Source organism: Spermophilus citellus (assembly GCF_964194105.1).
Source record: "Spermophilus citellus genome assembly, chromosome: 12".
Lineage (NCBI taxonomy): Eukaryota > Metazoa > Chordata > Mammalia > Rodentia > Sciuridae > Spermophilus > Spermophilus citellus.
Genome location: NC_138198.1, coordinates 117,114,046 through 117,134,131, shown reverse-complemented (window position 1 = coordinate 117,134,131; position 20,086 = coordinate 117,114,046). Strand labels below are relative to the sequence as shown.

The 20,086-nt window shown below is 35.7% G+C and overlaps 2 protein-coding genes across 10 annotated transcripts in view; one reads left to right on the top strand and one right to left on the bottom strand.

The window, feature by feature from the left end:
• Window positions 1-7,128, bottom strand: part of RELCH (RAB11 binding and LisH domain, coiled-coil and HEAT repeat containing) — a 112,943-nt gene extending 105,815 nt beyond the window's left edge. For all 7 annotated transcript variants that reach the window (XM_081263662.1, XM_081263665.1, XM_081263663.1 and 4 more), the window contains exon 1: window positions 6,365-7,128. In XM_081263662.1, coding sequence (XP_081119788.1) covers window positions 6,365-6,893 — 529 coding nt within the window. In that variant the 5' untranslated portion in view covers window positions 6,894-7,128. The remainder of the gene's footprint in view (window positions 1-6,364) is intronic.
• A 201-nt stretch (window positions 7,129-7,329) lies between these two features.
• PIGN (phosphatidylinositol glycan anchor biosynthesis class N) overlaps window positions 7,330-20,086 on the top strand; it is a 127,428-nt gene continuing 114,671 nt past the window's right edge. Inside the window, exons 1-6 of one of the 3 annotated variants that reach the window (XM_081263668.1) lie at window positions 7,330-7,507; window positions 10,017-10,138; window positions 12,520-12,631; window positions 14,524-14,776; window positions 18,763-18,884; window positions 19,337-19,435. In XM_081263668.1, the coding sequence (XP_081119794.1) occupies window positions 14,556-14,776; window positions 18,763-18,884; window positions 19,337-19,435 (442 nt within the window). In that variant the 5' untranslated portion in view covers window positions 7,330-7,507; window positions 10,017-10,138; window positions 12,520-12,631; window positions 14,524-14,555. The remainder of the gene's footprint in view (window positions 7,508-10,016; window positions 10,139-12,519; window positions 12,632-14,523; window positions 14,777-18,762; window positions 18,885-19,336; window positions 19,436-20,086) is intronic. The other 2 variants (XM_081263669.1, XM_081263670.1) reach the window with 2 other exon arrangements.

The window sequence follows — 20,086 nt, the reverse complement described above, 5'->3', positions numbered from 1 at the left end:
TAACTCCATGTACATAAGAATAGTCATTATCATCAGTATTTTACAGTAAAGGCACAGACTACTGAGAGTCATGCAACTAGGTAGTAGAAGAATAGAACTGTGAACCTTAAGCTCTACAACACCAAAACCTAAGCTTTAAACATTAGTTTTCTTGAACAATATGTAAGAGTATCCAGGTTTTGATCTTTTATATTCCAGGTAATACTCTGCATGGTCTCAGAAAAGTGAAAAGTGCATCATTGACACAATCTTGCTTTGGTAGGGTTAGGGAAACAGACTACATTACAAACTAACAAGATTATAAAATACAACTATCTAAAATTAATTATTTAACCAAACTTCAACATTTATTGAAAGCTTGTATACCAGGCCTAGTGTTAAACACTGGTAAAGCATAGAAAAATAAAACATGATCTCTTCTCTATACTCACATTAAATAATCATTTGTAAATTGCCTACATTAAGCATTTATGCTATATGTAAAAAAAAAAAGAGAGACATATAAAAGCTTCACACTCGCTGGGCGCAGTGGCACACCCTGTAATCTCAGCAGCTCAGGAGGCTGAGACAGGAGGATCTTGAGTTCAAAGCCAGCCTCAGCAACAGTGAGGCGCTAAACCACTCAGTGAGATCCTGTTTCTAAATAAAATACAAAATAGGGCTGGGGAAGTGGCTCAGCAGCCGAGTACCCCTGAATTCAATCCCTGGTATCCCTTGCCCAAAAAAGCTTCACACTAATATCTTTTTTTTTTTTTTTAAACAGATTCCTCTTCTTCCTCTTTTGCTTTTTTAAAATCTTTATTTCATGTTTATGTGGTGCTGAGGTTTGAACCCAGTGCCTCACGGGTACTAGGCGAGCACTCTACCACTGAGCCACAACCACAGCCTCCTTCACACTAATATCTTAAAAAAAAATCAACTAAATATACCTAAAAGTTAATAGTACCATTAGAGTTAATTAGAGACACATATAAATTCACAAGTCTATATCTAGTAAATTTCCCTAAGTAGAATAGAGAAAATAAAATACTTTAAAGGATTTCAAGATCATTACAGACTGAAGAAGCTTTAGGGAAAGGAATAAATATAAATAGGATCTTCTTTTCAGGATGCACTTGTTATGAGAAAAAGGAGGAAGGAAGAAAAGCATTTCAAGGGAATATATCAAGAAGTTTCCAAGTACCAGTTCAGGAAAATATCATGTATGTTCCAGGGACACTGAAGAAACCATGTGATTAGAATAAAGATTTTATATGTGAAAGACAAGGACGCAAATTTCCTAAACAGGTTTGTAAATCCTCTTTCTGCAATATATATTTCACTAATTAAAAAGCGACTGAAAAGAGTTGTTTGGGACATGAGGAAGCAATTTTCAAAGGTTTTAGCTTTAGTGACATGAAGAATAGCTTTGAAAATCAAGATGGAGGAAGACATTAAAGTCACAGGATAATCCTAAAACTGATGATCCAGATTTGAACTAAAGGCCTTAACTAAGGCAGCACACAGCACAGAACTGAGATGGTTAGAAACAATATAAAAATCTGATACTACCTTGAACAATACTGTCTACCCACAACAAGACCATCTGGTTTCAAAAACAAATGAACATCATTTCTGACTTCTGAGAATTTGTGAGATAATAGGTGAGAAAATCTGGAAGACTATATTTATAATTTCAACTGTGTTCTGCTCCTCCTTGAGACTTAGCCATGCTCCATTACTAGACTGGAAACTTAAATCTTAACATCAAATTTTAGATTAAAAAAAGTGTAAGCCAATTTGGCCTTGTTAGACTTTTTCATTCAGAACCACCAATGAATATACTTGGTTTTCAGTATAAGATTGGTTGATGATCCCAGTTCATGGCTGGTATATTCTACAATTACTTACAATGTGAATGTCCTGATTTTAATTAAGTTAAATGTTGTATCTTATGGTTGCCTAGAATAAAATTGATATGATACTACAGTTTGTCACTTTATTTTTTAAAATAATTGGTTTTGTATCACCTGGCTTGCTTTCTGTGTTAAGATTGACCATTATACCCTAGGTACATGTATGATTGCATGAATGGTATGACCCTACTTCGTTCATATACAACCAGAAGTGAAAAATTATGCTCCATTTGTGTACAATCAATCGAAGAGCATTCTCCTGTCATGTATAACTGATCAGAACAAATAAAAAATAAATTAAATAAAAGATTGACCATGATGGGTAAATAAAACATACTCTGAGTTACTAAGATAACTAAAATCGACTTTGTTTGATATGCTGTAATGACCTAAAATTTGCTGAACTGTGTTTTAAAGCAGACATATAGCAATAGTTGTGATAAAACAGAAAGAGCATAGACTTTGAAATTAGTGATCTGGGTTGGAATCCCAGTCTTGCCACTTAAGACATAGTATGTGGTAAAATATAAAAGGATATTTTACCACATACTTTTCTTTTCCAAAGAAAAGTTCCCATCCCCATCTTCCAACTAGCAATCTTACTCTGCCGGAACAATCTTCCTCCATATCCTTTTAATAGTATGCTAGGCATATGCAAATTTCTCTTTTCATACATAAATGAAATCATCTCATAAATAATGGCCGCACCCTAATTTATTCAATTTAAATGTATCTTAGTGATCATTCTATATTGGCATATATGGATCATTATGCTTTAATTAATCCATCTCCTACTATTGGACATTTTGTTTTCAGACTTTAATACCCTTATTTGTAAAAATTTAAAAATTAAAATTTATTTGTGTTTATGAAAATGTCTATAAAAATTAAAGAAATGAAATTGAAGATTAAAGAATGTATATTTGTGAATGTGGCAGACATTGTCAAATTACCTCAGAAAAGTGTCTTACTATGCCCAATGCAGTGGCGCATGCCTGTAATCCCAATGGCTCAGGAGGCTGAGGCAGGTGGATCACAAATTCAAAGCCAGCCTCAGTAACTTCACAAGGCCCTAAGCAACTTTGCAAATACCCTGTCTTTAAATAAAAGATAAAAAAGGACTGGGGATGTGGCTTACTGGTTAAGCACCACTGGGTTCAATCACTGACACCCCCCCAAAAAATAAATAAATAAAAGTTATGTTTACGTTACTGAAATGAAAACTTGTAAGACAACTGAAGTAGATCAACCCCAACATAAATCAATCCTCTCCACCTCAAAGAGGCACTGCATTCAAAGTATAGTCAAATAACAAACATTATATCAATGAGCATGTTTTCAGTGTAATTTCAAAACCCACATTTTATCATCAAGTCTCACACACAATATTTAAGATCTTTCTCAATTTTTCAGTTCATCAAATTTAGTTCTAACCTAAAAATACTACAGTATCAATCAAGACTTTTTAAAAAAATTATTTTTAGTTGTAGACAGACACAATACCTTTATTTTATTTATTTATTTTTATGTGGCATTGAGGATCAAACCCAGCACCTCACAAGTGCTTTACCACTGAGCCACAACCCCAGCCCTAATCAATACTTTCAATAAAGGCATCAACAAACATTTTAGAGATCATCCCTAACATTCTTGTTTGGAAAATAGTGCAATTTTAATTTTTGAGAGTAATAAGGTCTGTGTTCCTAGATTAATACCCCTATTTTGCTTCCTTGTATAGTGTCACAATGGCTTGAAATGTCTTACTGCATTTTTTAACTACCCAAATGGAACCACCTTACAATGTGTGAGCCAAGTAACAGCAGAGAGCTTCATGTTCCCAGATGATTTTTTTTTTAAGTATTTGTTGCAGTTGGATACAATACCTTTATTTTATTTATCTTATTTATATGTCATGCTGAGGATTGAACCCAGGTCCTCAAACATGCTAGGTGAGCACTCTACCACTGAGCCACAACCCTCCCCCATGTTTTATACAAGGAAAAATAGAAAATACTATCTTTCCTTTACACTCACTTCCTTTTCCTTTTCTTAGAATAAGAAGTTTAAAATAAATAATAGAGTTACTATTTATTCAAAATTTCACTCTCTTTGAGGGTCAAACTTAAATTTTAATTTCTCTACGAGGGTCATTTCATTTCTACAATCACCAATTATTTTTCTTTAAGAATGTAAACATTACCATAGAAGTCTACTCTATAATTCTTTCTTGTATGAGTTTTGCCTCTTAGCTCCGATGTGCATTAAACTTTTAGATCCCTATAACCTTAAAATGATCACAGTTTAATAAATAAGCCAATGTAAAATTGTGTCACTGTGCTAGACAAGGAAAATATTGAACTAAATTTTCATAGAAAATAATAGTTTTAAAAACACTAGAAAGTCACAGGCAAAAAAAAATGACAGTTATGCAATAAACATATTTAGAAATGTCAATGGTATAGGCAATAGTGGAAACTCTCATTCAGCTAATACAAGTGAACCTAATAATTTTAGAAATATTCTGTTGATATTTTCTCTTAGAAGGTAGAAGCAGCACTAAACTCATCTCAACCTAACACAGAGGAATATCTTTGTAAAATGGAAAAGATGGGAACCCTGGAAAAAAAGTAATCATGACATCTCAGCATTGGGGATATTAAGGAAAGTAATGCTGATTATAGTGAGATATGTACTCTGAAAGAGCTGAAAAAGATAAGCTCATGAGAGAGAAAATATAAATGAGGAAGATGATTTAAGAAAGCTCCAAGCTCACAAGTGAAATTATTACATTGTTATGATAGTCATCAAGTTGAATAAAAAGAGCTAAAGGCTATGGGGGAAGTGGTACAATTAAAGAATCAAGCAACTAAGTCTGAGGAGTGTATGAAGCATTTATGAAGGTGATACCTGAGCTGGGTCTTGATGAAGGAGCAAGAGTTTGTCAGGTTAAGAATCATTAGATAATTTAGAAATGTAAAAGAAAAAATAGCTACATAACTATTTTGTTACACTGCTGTTTGTCACATTTTATAGTCTTAAAAGAAAAGTTGGCAATAAGAAAATCTCTTCCTGGTACCTGCCTGTGATCCCAACTACTGAGGCAGGAGGATCACAAGTTTGAGGCTATCCTTGGTATTTGGGTGAAACCCTGTTTCAAAATATAAAAATTTAAAAAGGTCAGGGGATATAGCTCAGGTATAGAGTGTCCCTGGGTTCAATCTGGAAAGGAAAGAGAAGAAAAGGAAAAGAAAATCTCTCCATGGAAGTGGGTTATTCTTTCAAGTAAGGAAGTTACACCTACTGAGAAAACTACTTATCCAAAAGGGAAATGTGTTTGTTTACCTTGATAGAAAATGCACTCTGCCTTTCCACTAAGTTTAGAAATTAAAGTCTCTGGAATCATTCAAAAGTATACAGATAAAAATCAATCTGCCATCATGTATAAAAAATCAGAATAAATAAAAAAATAAAACAGGCTACAGTTTTAAAATTGAATATTACATTAGAAAATATATGTGTGTACACATACACACACACACACACACACACAGACACACACCTGCATTTGCTAGTAAATTCCAGATGGCTTCACATAAAACACTACAATAGCTCACAGTATCAGTGGGGGGTAAAAAATTGAAGATGCTTCTCAAAAGGAGGATATTGGTAATCTTAATGTACATCCTTGATAGTAAAGTTTTCAAGCTATCAAAAATGCTTACAAATAAGTGATGAAGTGGGTATAGGACTAAATGCTACTAAAATGACTCCAAGATAAAAAAGTGAATTCCTATTTAAAGCAGTGAAAAAAAGCCCGCGTGGTGGTAGGATGGTGAGACAGACTGCAGGCGTCCAGCTTCTCAGTTTTCCTGTAATTCTGAACACTAATCATCACTGAAATGAAGGCACTGAAATTGAATTATATTGACTTTAATTAAACAGAACAAATTTTATGCAGCAGAAAAACCAATTTTTGAGAAAGATAACTATCTCAATGATAACAGGTCTTACATTTATCTGACTTCACTGAGACAGCAACAGTATTTCCTATTCTCTTTTGACTTTGAACCAAAGAATTGCTGCAGGCAATTTGAGAAACACTATTTCCTGATAGGCGTGATTCCAGAGACTGGAGAAAAAGGAAAAACACTTAGAACAATTAAGACAGTTTACAAGGTAGCCTTCTCTGGAGTGTCGCAATAGCCAGTTAACTGGAAACTCTTGATATTTTACAGATTGTGACACCACACCAGACAAAGATTGGAGGCAGTCAAAGGGAACAGTCATTGCTGGATCCCATTGCTTCCAACACAAAAGGAACCCTCTCCGCTCAGGTCGCCCAACATTCTCTCGCTCCCTAAAACGTCCATATCCTCAACCTGGCACCAGCCTAGAAACACCCGTCTCCCTGCAGTAAGTCTTCACAATCCCACAACCCTGCGGGCCTGTGACAGGCTGAGTCCACTTACTAAGCTGTCCCCCGCCCGACGTCGTACTCGGCTCCCGACCTCCAGCGCCTCCGACGCCGGCTGCTCCCGGGATCCCAGGCGGCCCCATCCCGGGCGGGGTCCCACTCTGCCTCTCGAAGTTGCCCGGGTTTGAGAAGTAGTCGCGCAGCCGAGGCAGCTCGCGGCCGCTCTCTAACAGCTCGGTGTGCAGCTCCAGAGCAGTCAGCAAGTATTGGTCGCGCAGCAGCTGAGCCGCGATGGCATCGATTGACAAGCGGGCTGGGGTCTCCCCTGTGCCCCCCAGGGCCATCGCAGGCACCGACGCCTCCCCAGGGAGCCCTGGCCGCGTACTGCTCCCTAAGGCCACGGGATCCTGTGGCGACAGCGAGCCCGCAGACCCAGGATCTAGGTCACCGCCGGCACCCAGCCGAAGTCCTGCCCGCCGTTCTTCGGTCGCAGCTACCTCGTCGTCGTCCTCATCCGAATCGCTAAGGAATGGATTCACGCCGCCGCCGCCACTGCCACTACCTCCAGGCGCCATCGCCGCCATTTTATCCTGTCAGGAGTGTGGGCGCCTCCCTGACTGGCTCCGACAGGCCGCAGCTTGAATCCCTCCTAAAGCTCGGCAGGCACTGAGCACCTACACAGCCCGGGCCTGACTACGTCCGTCCTCCCTACTTAGAGACCAGGCGTAGCCTCGGAGATAAGCAATCCGGATGCAGCAGCACTCGCTGCTTCAGCAGCCGCTGCACCAGCAGCCGGCTCTGCAGGCGTCTTCCTGGTCCCCAGTCTCGCGAGAACTGGTTCGTGCCCTGCCCTCTCCCCGCCCCAGAACCCCTCAGCCCCGCCCATTCTCGGCGCCAGAACTCGAAGATCCAAGGACCCGCTCCCGGCTCAAAAGCAAAACTCCTCCCACAACTTCTCCATGATTGGTTGGATTTATAGGGCTGCCCAGGAGTTATCGCGAGAACAGCTGCGGCCCGGGAAGTGTTGGGCGTTCCGTGCTTCAGGGGCGAACGTGGAGGTGGTAGCGGGGTATCCACTTGGCTATCGTTTGAAGGGGCTGTGGGAAACCCTGCGCGAGGGCTTTAAGGACTCTGGGTCCTGCCTTCGCGCCGAGGAGGCCTCGTTCCTGAGTTCAGGTCCGACCCGGATAAGCCCCAGGTAAAGTCCCGGGTTCAGGGCGCCGAGGTGCGGCGGCGCTGAAACGGGGTCCTCTTGCCCGCGGACCGCTGTTCGCTTAGTGGGTTCACTTCTTCCCGCCGTTTACTGGCAGTCGGTGGCATCTCTGCATGGACAGAAAGAACCCAGGTGTAGTCAGATTTTGCCTTCCTTCCTGTTGCTTACGTTCCCCAACGTGTTCACCTGGGCCAGCAGCCGCAGTCTTCTCCCGTCGCCCTGTAAAGGTGTGGGGTGCAGGGACTGAAGGGAAAACGGAACGCAGAGGATTGCACCTGCCTGCATCTGTGAACAGCCTGGGCTTGGACAACGAACTGTTAGTGCTCAGTAAACATTTAGGATTTCATACATAAAGTGTACAACAGGGACTCCTCAGAATATCCAGTGCTGTCGCTTCAATAGAGCAATGAATAAACTTAAGCCCAGAGGGTCAATGGTCTTCTATTAATATTCAAGCTTCATTAATAGATCTTCAAAATAGCTAAGAGCCTTTGTCTTATGTCCAAAGCTTTTCTCTCACAATGCCCTTTATCCTTTCTGACTCCTTCGTGTAGGCTAGAATCAAGGTTTTGACAGTTGTATGTAGTAGAGAGTTTTGATTTCCTTTGTGAAGCGTTACTACTTCATGTATATTCCTAAGTTTGAAAGACTAGTGTTTTATCTTTTCTGTCATTCCTTGGTTACAGTCTGAGATGGTAAAGGAATGTTTTCCAGTCAACTGTATTAGACTGATATTCCTGGTAGCTTCTATTTCCTTCACACACAAATTGTCATTTTGCAGGTTTTAGATTTCTTGCTGTACAGCTTCCAGCAAAATATTTATTTCACCAAAATAAATAGGCAACAGTAATTATGACTATCAGGTAGGTTACCTGTTACATTGAAACAGTAAAGCATCTCCTTTAGCCCTGTGGAAAAATAAAAATAGAGCATTCGTATATAACCTTAGCTCAGGTTATTGGTTTACATGTGAAGAAGGTATGCCAACCCTTAAGTGTAGGATTTAATTTCAGTTTACCCAGGCTCAGTAAACTAACCTTTTCATTTGAATGAGACTTTGGGATTTTTTTTTTCCCTTTGTTTTTGGCTAGAAGCTTTAAGAATAGTTTAGTACTAAGAATTTCAAGTATTTTTTTAAGATATTAGCTCCTGATTTCCTAATACTAAATATTTTTCTGAGCCATATACTGAAAAAAAAATCACTGATATCAGGAACACAGTATAAAAATGGCCAGTATTGTATCCTGTTACTTATTAGGATTGATTCTTATTTTAATTGCATTTGCCAGAGAGATTAAAATTTGAACCAATTTCCGGAATGTAGGAATGGAGAATTAGTCAATGGTGTGGGAAGGGCCTGATTAGAAACTGTTCACATACAATATTTCCATTTCTATAAGGGGGAATTTTAGAAATTTTCTACACTCAGGGTTCCTGAAGAGAATTGTGTTTATCAAATAGAAGATCCTAAATTTAAATCTCAATTCCACCCATTATTTAACGTGGGACCTTCAAAAAAGTTAAACCAAACTTCTCTCAGCCTGACTCACATATCTATCAAGATAAATATTGAAAATATGTATGGAGAATTGTGAATGCTCTTGTCACTGGTTTTCAGTAAATGTTGTTACTTTGGTCAGTTATTAATTAATGAAATATTAGTAAATACCAACAATTGTTAAATGTGGGCATTTGAAAGTTTTTTAAAAACAAACAATTTTTGGCAACTAAAACTTGGAAAAGTAATTAAGTCAGTAGGACTAAAAGAAGGAATAGTTTTAATTTCAGGTCTGAGTTTTTAAAGCACAAGTTAAAAATAGATTTGAAATGTTTCCTAAGAGAGTTATAAGAAGGTGAATATAGAAATTCTTTCATGACTGATTTCCCATACAAATCTGGTTTCCCGCTTCTGATTCCTATCTTGTAATCATGGATTTGTTTATATGACTGTATAAGCCCTTCACGAATCAACTAGCCAATTTTACAGTAGGTACATTTTCCCTCTTACCACATATAGAGGTTTACTGATAAACTGAAAATGTATAATTAGCACACACTGGAATATTAATTTCTGATTGCTATCATAACTTATTATTAATACTGTTGGAAAATTTTCTCTCTACTTAGATTTGCATTAATCTAGGATTTTACAGCTGATGTTTCACTTGAATAATAAGATTAATCATTGAAATTTGTACATTAGCAGTGAAAATTTCTAAGTACTTCAGTCATTTAATGTTAAAAATGATGTTTTGGTTTTAAATGTCCTACAATAACCACAAGTAACATTCTGAATGCAAGTTTTGGTTGATTTAAAGTTTTAGTAATATCAAAAGTTTTATTGTTTGCATTCCACAAGTATAAGCTAGGTAACTTTACTGTTACATGGATATGTCCTTTTATCTTATTTGTTTAAGTTTTTGGTACCAGAGATTGAACCCAGGGCCACTTAACCATTGAGCAACATCTCCAGCCCTTTTTTATTTTGAGACAGGATCTCCCTAAGTTTGCTTAGGGCTTCTCTAAATTGCTGAGACTGGCTTCGAACTTGCAGTTTTCCTGCCTAAGCCTCCAAAGCTTCTGGGATTATAGGCATGTGCCATCCTCTCTAGCTGGGTATGTCCTTTTAAATAATAATTATATATTCATTTTGGAGGTTTCCAAACAATTCATGGCAAACAGCTTTATATTTCAAAAAGTCTGAATCAAATGTGATCCTCTCTAAAGAGAAATATTGTGTAATAATATTGCAATAATAAAATAAGTAGTATGTGAATATTTTTCAGTCGCTTCACTTTTATGTATAATAAATTACTTAAACATAAAATGTTGAGCTTTTTGTTTTGGAAGAACCTTCACAGGTCCTGTTTGGGAGGCTCAAAAAGAGGAGCAAGGCATCCTCTAGTGGATATACAGCATATTGCACTTAGCTTTGAAATGGTAATCCTAAACAATTTATTCAGCAACCCTCTGAGTCCTTACTAAGTATTTAGGACTGTGATGGATGCTAATGAAGCCTGGACCTGCTGTCATGGAATTATAGTTAAGTGGCAGAGATAGACATTAATCCAAATAGTCAAAGACACAGTTATATAATTACTAACAAGGTTTTGACTTCTGACTTAAGCCTGCACAATCCCTGAGGAAGTAAGCCTTGAAAGAAGATATTAGGAGACAGTGGAGTGAGAGAGGGTGGAGGATAGGTTGGTCATTCTATGAAGAGAAATTTTATCTATGAAGGTCTCACAGCATTGGGGAACATGGAATGTTTGAAGAAACTAAAGAAGACTAGTGAGGTGAGATAACCCTAGAGCAATGGAAAGTGCTCTGAAGCAAGGTTAGAAAATGAAGCAAAGACCAGTCCCTGTAAAACCTTTATAGTGTTGATTAGTAGGGGGAGAGACTACAGGGTTTATACAAGGGGTGAGATGTACAGATTTGCATTTAAAAAGTAATACTATGGCTAATGGCAAGAAATAGATAAGAAAAGAGTCAGTCTCTATGGGGAGAGCTCTGGGAGCATTTTTAGTGTGGTTCAGGTGAGAGATGGTATACTTGGAGTGATAGCTTTTTCTTTAGGAAGCTGTCAGATAAGCAAATGAAGTAGATATCGATGAGTTGCTTAATTTACCATTAGGAAAATCGATATTCAACTGAAAAAAATTTTCCCATATTTAGTATATCAATAGCCTTAAAGATGCACATAGGTTTTTTTAAAAATATATTTTTAGTTGTTCATGGACATTTATTTATTTATTTATTTATTTATATGTGGTGCTGAGAATCAAACCCAGTGCCTCACACATGCTAAGCAAGTGCTCTGCCACTGAGCCTCAACCCCAGCCCTGCTCATAGGTTTTTGACTCAGTGACTATATGTATAGGTAGTATCTTAACACTTAATCTGACATATATCAAACATTAGGACATAAAAATTACATATAAATTTAAATTAATCACATTGATAATTTTTAATAGTGAAAAATGGGAAAAACATTTCAGTGCTTATCCATATAGGAGTAATTAATAAAATGAATAAGCCCCCATTCAATGGAGAATGTTGAGGGTAATTAATATGTTGTAAGAGTTTGATTTTTAGGATATACTTATGTTACTATAGTAATAAATGCATACACCCATATTTATAACAGTTCAGTTCACAATAGCCAAGTTATGGAACCAGACTCTTTGTCTGTCAGCAGGTGAATTTACAAAATGTGGTGTATGTATATACAATGGAGTTTTATTCGGCCATAAAGAAGAATGAAATTGAGTCATTTGCAGTAAAGTGAATGGAACTGGAGAGCATGATGTTGAAGAAATAAGCCAGACTCAGAAAGTCAAGGATCATATGTTTTCTTTTGTGGAAGTTAGAAAAAAATTTTTTTTAAAAAGGGACCTAATGAAATTACGAAGGAGACCAGTAGAATTGAGGAAGGGGATCAGGAGGAGGGAAGAGGGGAAGGAAAAGGCTAGGGAATTAAATTGATCAAATTATGTGCATGTGTGAATATGTCACAATAAATTCCACTATTATATATAATCATAATATACCAATAAAAGATATGCTAAGTGTATACCAGGAAAAATCTTCCATTAAAATTATGTGCCTCTGTAAAAATGTGGATAGGATAAAAATTATAAGAAAACAGATTTTTTTCAGATGGTAGAATCAGATAATTTTATGTAATTTTCTAAACTTACTGCAATGATTTTATCTTATAAATATTTAGAATAACATTAAAACATGGTGCTTACAATATAGTTGAAGCTCATATATACTAGGAAAGAAGAAAACATTTACTCAAAAGAGTATTGTCATACATGGCAAAATACGATGGTATTTATACTTTTTATACTTTGCAGATTACCTTTGATGTTTAATTGTTCTCTCAGGAAAAAAAGTAGCTGGTAGTTGGACTCTTTTTTCTTACATTTTATTTTTTGAGGTGTTTGTCTTTGATAAGTCCTTTTCCAGTGTCTCTTTTGTTTTTGCAGGATATTTTGCCATCATTTTTTTCCATGATGTGACGATTATTCAGGCCAGGAAGAATAAGATCTTGTCTTTCAGCCCAGGCTCACTATATGTGACTAGTGCTGCTTGCTGCAAGTAAGACAAATTTAAGTGATTTTTTTCTTAATATGCAGAGATTCATCAACAAAAACAAATTATGGACAAGTTTGAAAAATATTCCTACAGATGGTTTGATCTTGGCAGTGTAATGGCATATTGTCTTACAGTATTGTTTAAATGTTTCACTTTGCTGACTTTTCTTTCCTTAGTATTTGTAAATTCATCAAACATTTGACCTTTTTCCTCTTCTCTGCAGTACCCCAACACACAATTGTGCAGACACTGTGTACACAGAACATTTTTATTGAATGAATCATGTAACTTTTTTTTAATTAATTTGGGGAACTAAAAGTGTTCCTTAATAAATGCAAAGTTTCTGAGGCATATTTTTCTTCTTTTTTTAAATTTGTGTTATATATTTTTTTAAAATTTTATTTATTCTAATTTGTTATATAGACAGCAGAATGTAATTCAATTCATATTATACAAATAGAGCACAATTTTTTGTCTCTGGTTGTACACAAAGTAGAGTCACAGCATTTGTGTTTTCATACATGTACTTAAGGTAATGATGTTTATCTCATTCCACCATTTTTCCTATGCCCATACCCTCTCCCTTCCCCTTGCTCCACTTTGCCCTATCTAAAGTAGTCTGTTCCTCCCATGCTGCCCACCCTTCCTTATATTAGAGAAACATTTGGCATTTGGTTTTTTGGGATGGGCTTACTGCACTTAGCATTATATTCTGTAACTCCATCCACTTACATGTAAATGCCATGATTTTATTCTCTTTTAATGCTGAGTTATATTCCATTGTGTATTATTTATTCCACAGTTTCTTTATCCATTCATCTACTGAAAGGTATCTGGGTTGGTTCCACATTTTAGCTGTTGTGAATTGTACTGCCATTGATGTGGCTGCATCACTCTTTTTAAGTTTTTTGGATATAAACTAAGGAGTGGGATAGCTGGGTCAAATGGTGGTTCCATTCCCAGTTTTCCAAGGAATCTCCATACTGCTTTCCATATTGGATGCACCAATTTGCAGTTCCACCAGCAATGTATGAGTGTGCCTTTTTCACCACATCCTTGCCAACGTTTATCATGTCCTGTATTCTTGATTGTTGCCATTCTGACAGGAGTGAGATGAAATCTTAGTTTTGATTTGCATTTCTCTAATTGCTAGAGATGTTGAACACTTTCTCATATATTTGTTGATCAATTGTATTTCTTCTGTGAAGTTTCTGTTCGGTTCCTTGGCCCATTTATTGATTGGGTTATTTGTTTTTTTGGTGTTAAGATTTTTGAGTTCTCTAGATATTCTAGAGATTAGTGAAGCACATTTTTTTTACTTCCTACAAATGACTCATCTAAATGAATAAAATCCATGTTTTTTGCCCAATTTCTTGATAGTCAAGAGAGCCAGGGGACCCTGAGCTAATTACCAAAGTTAAAAAAAATTAAACTCAAAACATTTAAATATTTATGGATTAATTAAAATAAAATTCTCAGAATAGCAACAGTTGTCATATGGACAACCAAAAGGAGCATGAGTTGTTTCGTATTATGTAGGATTTTATTTGACTGAATCCTAACTTATTTTAGGATTGATTTAATTCTTTGTTCTTTGATCCTATGTTAAATTTTGTGTTTTAGAATGTACTTAAATTTATTATAAATAGTTTATTAGTCTTAATTACTTATTATACTTGAACTTTTTCTTTTTGCTTAGGTGTACTTTATCATATATTTTATTTCAGTATTATTTCTCATTAATGTTTATTGTTACCAGCATAAATGAAAGGAAGTTGTGAGTTATATAAATAATATTGTAAGATATATGTTTGATTTGTTCATAGTCATTAAAATATGTGTAAATACCTATGATTGCATTAAGACTTACACTAGTTAATTTTGTTCTCTTTCAGTTTTTCTTGAAGATTAATTAGTTACACCAGATATGCTGCTGTTCTTTACTTTGGGATTGCTTGTACATTTTGTGTTCTTTGCCTCCATCTTTGACATTTATTTTACATCTCCTTTGGTTCATGGAATGACTCCTCAGTTTACACCATTGCCACCTCCAGCAAGAAGATTAGTGCTGTTTGTTGCTGATGGCCTGCGAGCAGATTCACTTTATGAATTAGATGAAAATGGAAATTCAAGAGCACCATTTATTAGGTAAATTTGTCAACTGGTACAGTGATATCTCTTAGAAATATTATCCTGAGTTTTATTAAACAGTAAAATATCTTACTGTTTATCTTACATTGGGTGCAAAGGTAGTGAGATAAACAGTAAGAGAATAGAAAGAGAATAGAGCACTTGTTCACTATAATGCCGGTTTTATCTGTAATGTCTTATAGATTATCACTATAATGCCAATTCTTTTTTTTTTCCGATGTTTTTATATTAACCAAGGTTAGCTTTGCCAATTCTTTGTAGGTGTTATGTTTACTATTGTAGAAGCTGATGTCATGTGAATTGACACATGTGCCTTAGGCAGGCACCTCAGGCATGGTGGTTCACACCTGTAGTACTAACTACTTAAAAGACTGAGGTATGAGGATGGCTTTAAGCTCAAGAGTTGGAGGCCAGTTTGGGCAATAAAGCAAGATACTGTCTTAAAAAAAAAAAATGTGGCCTTAGTTGCTTTTGTTAATGTGTCTTTATTTCCTAAACCTGGCTCATAGCTCATGGTATTATCTTTTTCTTCAAAAAATAAGACTGCAGGTTTTTGTTTTCATTTTTAAAATAATGACAGGTATAAATATTAATGAATTATTAATTATTGAGTGGTTTTGAAATATATTTTAATTTTTTGATCTATGAGGCTCCTAATAAATATTTTTTCTTTTTCTGATTAGTGGCAAACCCCTCAATAACCCTTCCTAATGCTGTTGTGGATAGATTAAAAATCAAAGTCAAGAAGAAATTTCTCTTAAAATACTCTACCTTCACCCATCCCTAACTGTCATCATTATTTTCTATCCCTTTACCCTGTTTTATTTTATTTTTATTATAGTACTTATAATTGTGCAAGTTCTATGAGGGCCAGGATTACATGCCATTTTATCTCCAGTTTTTAGAATATAAACAGGTAATTATTTTTTGACTCCTGAAAGAAGGAATGATCTTGAATGCTTTGTTGAATTTCCAGAAACAAATGTATAGTGGCTCAGGGAAATGCATAATATGATAAAGAATAAAAACACATAAATGAGCCACTTAGGTCAACAAGGAAATAGTAATAGGAAAATAAGAGCAGACTATGGTTACAGTATACAAAAATGTGTAACATTTGGATAATGTATTTGTGTGAATTTCCTAGTTTCCAAAGAAAAGAGATATATAACTTATTTCATTTTTTCCCCGTGGTCCTGGGGATTGAATGCAGTACCTCCCACATGCTAAGCATATACTCTATCACTGAGCTATATCCATTTCCTAAGATTCTTAAGATACATATATACTGGTCGATAAGAAAAAAGTTTTTTTTTCTGGTAGCACTTGTTTCTGGTTTGGGTCTTATTAAAGGAAACGCTTAAAGTCAAAGGCTCAAACAGTTTATGAATTCTGCATTGCATGCCATTGTATATTTATAACTTCAGAAATCTTGTAACTTCTTCTAAAATGGTTTTTGAAAGATTTTATTTTTTGAAAATCTGATATAAACCCTGCATGGTAGTACATACCAGTAATCCCACTCACTCAGGAGGCTGAGACTGGACAATCACAAGTTGAGGCCAGCCTTGGCAACCTAATGCATCACTGTCTCAAAAAAAGGGGGGGAGGCTGCAGATGTAACTCAATCGTAAAGTGCCCAGGATTCAATCCCTAGTTGGGCAGGAGTAGGGGGTGGAGAAGGTATAAAATGATCTAGTGAAAAATCTAATTAATGTTCTTGAATAGAAATATCCAGATTTCTTGATACTAACCCATTTGTTTTATTCTAGTTTTCCTTGTATAACTCAAGAAGTGAAAGACTATTTCTTTTTTTTTTTTTTTTTTTTTAAAGAGAGAGTGAGAGAGGAGAGAGAGAGAGAGAATTTTTAATATTTATTTTTTAGTTCTCGGCGGACACAACATCTTTGTTGGTATGTGGTGCTGAGGATCGAACCCGGGCCGCACGCATGCCAGGCGAGCGCGCTACCGCTTGAGCCACATCCCCAGCCCAGACTATTTCTCATATTATATTCAATCCAGTGGTTTTTAAACCATTTCCTTATTATGTATGGTTTCTGGTTTTATTGTGAGATTAGTCAATGTTTAAATAACATAAACCAATAATTATAAGTATTGTTCTTCAGAATATAATGATTTTAAAACATTATCAAGTGTGTTATTGGTATGTTTACTGTTATATAATTTGTTGCTCTGCCGGCCTTCTACCAGTAATAGCATCTAGGGTGGTTTTGCTTTCTTCTCACATTTTGTTAATCACTGTGATACAACTTAAATAATATTGATACATTTTAGCAAAAGAATTTCTTGTTTTAATCTTAAATAGGAATATAATTTAACTCCTAATTAGGATTATCACATTTCTTCTCCCCTTAATTTTTTTTTAACAAATTTTTAAATGTACAGAAGTTAAAGGATTACATATTGGATCAAGTGTGGTGGCACACACCTGTATCCCCACCTATTTGGGAGACTAACGCAGGAGGATGCAAGTTTGAAGCCAGCCTGGCAACTTACCAATACCCTGTCTAAAAATAAAAATAAGAATGAAAATAAAGGTTGTAGCTCAGTGTCAGAGTGCTTGTCTAACATGTGCAAGGTCCTGGGTTTGAGCCTCAAAAAGAAAAAAAAAAGTTTATATGATGGACAACTGTATATCTTTAAGTTAGTTTAATATTGTTTTTAACTTTTTAAATATTGCCAAATGTCTTCTTTGATATAAGGAGAGTAACTAAGAACAGAGTAAGGACGAAGAGCATGAGAAGAAGATTAACATTAAACAGGGATGAGAGGTGGGAGGGAAAGCGAGAGGGAAGGGAAATTGCATGGAAATGGAAGGAGACCCTCATGGTTATACAAAATTACATACAAGAGGAAGTGAGGGGAAAGGGAAAAATAATACAAGGGGGAGAAATGAATTATAGTAGAGGGGGTAGAGAGAGAAGAGGGGAGGAGAGGGGAGGGGAGATAGCAGAGGATAGGAAAGGCAGCAGAATACAACATACACTAGTATGGCAATATGTAAATCAATGGAAGTGTAACTGATGTGATTCTGCAATCTGTATACGGGGTAAAAATGGGAGTTCATAACCCACTAGAATCAAAATGTGAAATATGATATGTCAAGAACTATGTAATGTTTTGAACAACCAACAATAAAAAAAAATATTGCATTGTCTTCTAACATATTCAGGCAGAGATATGCATTTGCATATGCCCAATTTTTAAATATTTTTTCCTGAGCAATTTGAAAGTAATATATTGTGATACTTCATTCCTTAACACTTCAACATCCATCTCTTAAGAATAAGAACAGCTGAGTGTAGTGATGTATACCTATAATCCCAGTGACTTGGGAGGCTGAGGCAGGAGGATTCCAAATTCAAGGCCAGGCTCAGAAACTTAGTAATGCACTAAGCAACTTAGCAAGACCCTGTCTCAAAAAAAAAAAAAAAAAAAAAAAATTTAAAAAGGGCTGGGGACATGGTTCAGTAGTTAAGTGCCATGGATTTAATCCCTGGTACAAAAATAAATAAATAAAAGAACAAGGACTTACTCTCAAATAACCACAATACTATCATAACATTAAATAAAATTTAACATTGAAATAATAATACTATTTTTTATCATTTATTTGTATGTAACAAACCATCATAGTATTTTGTGGCATAAAACATTAGTGGTATATTTTTTCTTGTGATTGTGTTCTGTTATTGAGTGTTTCTTTGTCTCTCCTGGGGTGACTCATGCTACTGCAATGAGCTGGTGGGAGGGCTAGAACTAGGCTTGGCTGGGTTTTGAAAGATTCCTTTCCTTCTTAAATCTCAACTCTTGGTGTTTTCATGGTAGTAGGGATCAAACCAAGGTCAGCACCCTACCACTACTTTTTGTTTGATTCCTTCTGTATTTGTCTTATTTTTATAATGACTTATGAGTGTAATTAATGATAGTCCATGTTAACTGTTTGTCTCCCTATCTTTTAGGAGTATCATAATGCATGAGGGCAGCTGGGGTATATCTCATACACGTGTGCCAACAGAATCTCGGCCGGGTCATGTAGCCATGATAGCTGGGTTTTATGAAGATGTCAGTGCAGTTGCCAAAGGTATTGTCTGTTTAGACAGTTTTATTAAATGAAACACTTATCATATAAACATTCCTTTTTTTAATCACTGAATTATGTCATAAAGTGAAAAGTCTTATTTTCAGATACTTTTGATAAGTGTTTTTTAGCATGCTTTATTCACATGAACACACACTGATATTGATTCTGGAATTAAACTTTAGTTTTTCATCATTCTGAGTAGTTGGATGAATGTGTGGTTTTTCTAGAGTTAACTTTTAAGAGTTCAAAAGTGCTTTTATGTTTTAGAAAAAAGTTGATTATCTATTGTTAGATTTTTTAAAATAGTGATACAATATGCATAATATAAAATCTATTTTAGTTTTCTATTTGTTCTTCAATTAATGGTATTATTTGAAGACTACATCTTTGGGGGCTTCTTTTACCATGTAGTTATTACCCTTATTGCTTGCCTTTTTTCTCCATTACCTAAGGATGGAAGGAAAATCCTGTAGAATTTGATTCTCTTTTTAATGAAAGCAAGTACACATGGAGCTGGGGAAGCCCAGATATTTTACCTATGTTTGCCAAAGGTAAGAGAGCCATTGATTATATTTTCAGGTGACAAATAAATAATAAAACAGTATGTTTTTAAATATATTTCTGCATTTATTGGTTTTCAGACATGTTTTCTTATTTTAAATCTCTCTGAAATAGGGATTTATATTACATTGGATAGATATGCCAGTTTCATTGACAGTGATCTTTCTTATATTTGAAATATTGGCACATGATACTGTTATATAGTAGTTTGAATTCAGTGAAATGGTATAGATGCCTGTTATTTAACAACTCTCTAATCTTGGGTAAGTTAGATAAACTTTGTAAGCTTATTTTCCTTTATATGTAATCTTTTTTTTTTTTTTTTTTTGGTACTGGGGATTAAACCTGAGTCACTTAACCACTGAGCCACATCCCCAGCCTGTTTTTTTGTTGGTTTGTTTGTTTTTTTAGTTTTTTTTTTTTTTTTTGTATTTTATTTAAAGATCAATCTTGCTGAATTGCTTAGGGCCTTGCTAAGTTGCTGAGGCTGGTTTTGAACTCAAGGTCCTCTTGCCTCAGTCTCCCAAGTTGCTAGGATTATAAGTGTGCACCACCACTTTTGGCCTGTAATCTCAATAATTTCTACCTCATATGTTTGTTTTTAGGATTAAATTAGATAATTCATGTGAGACATTTAGCCA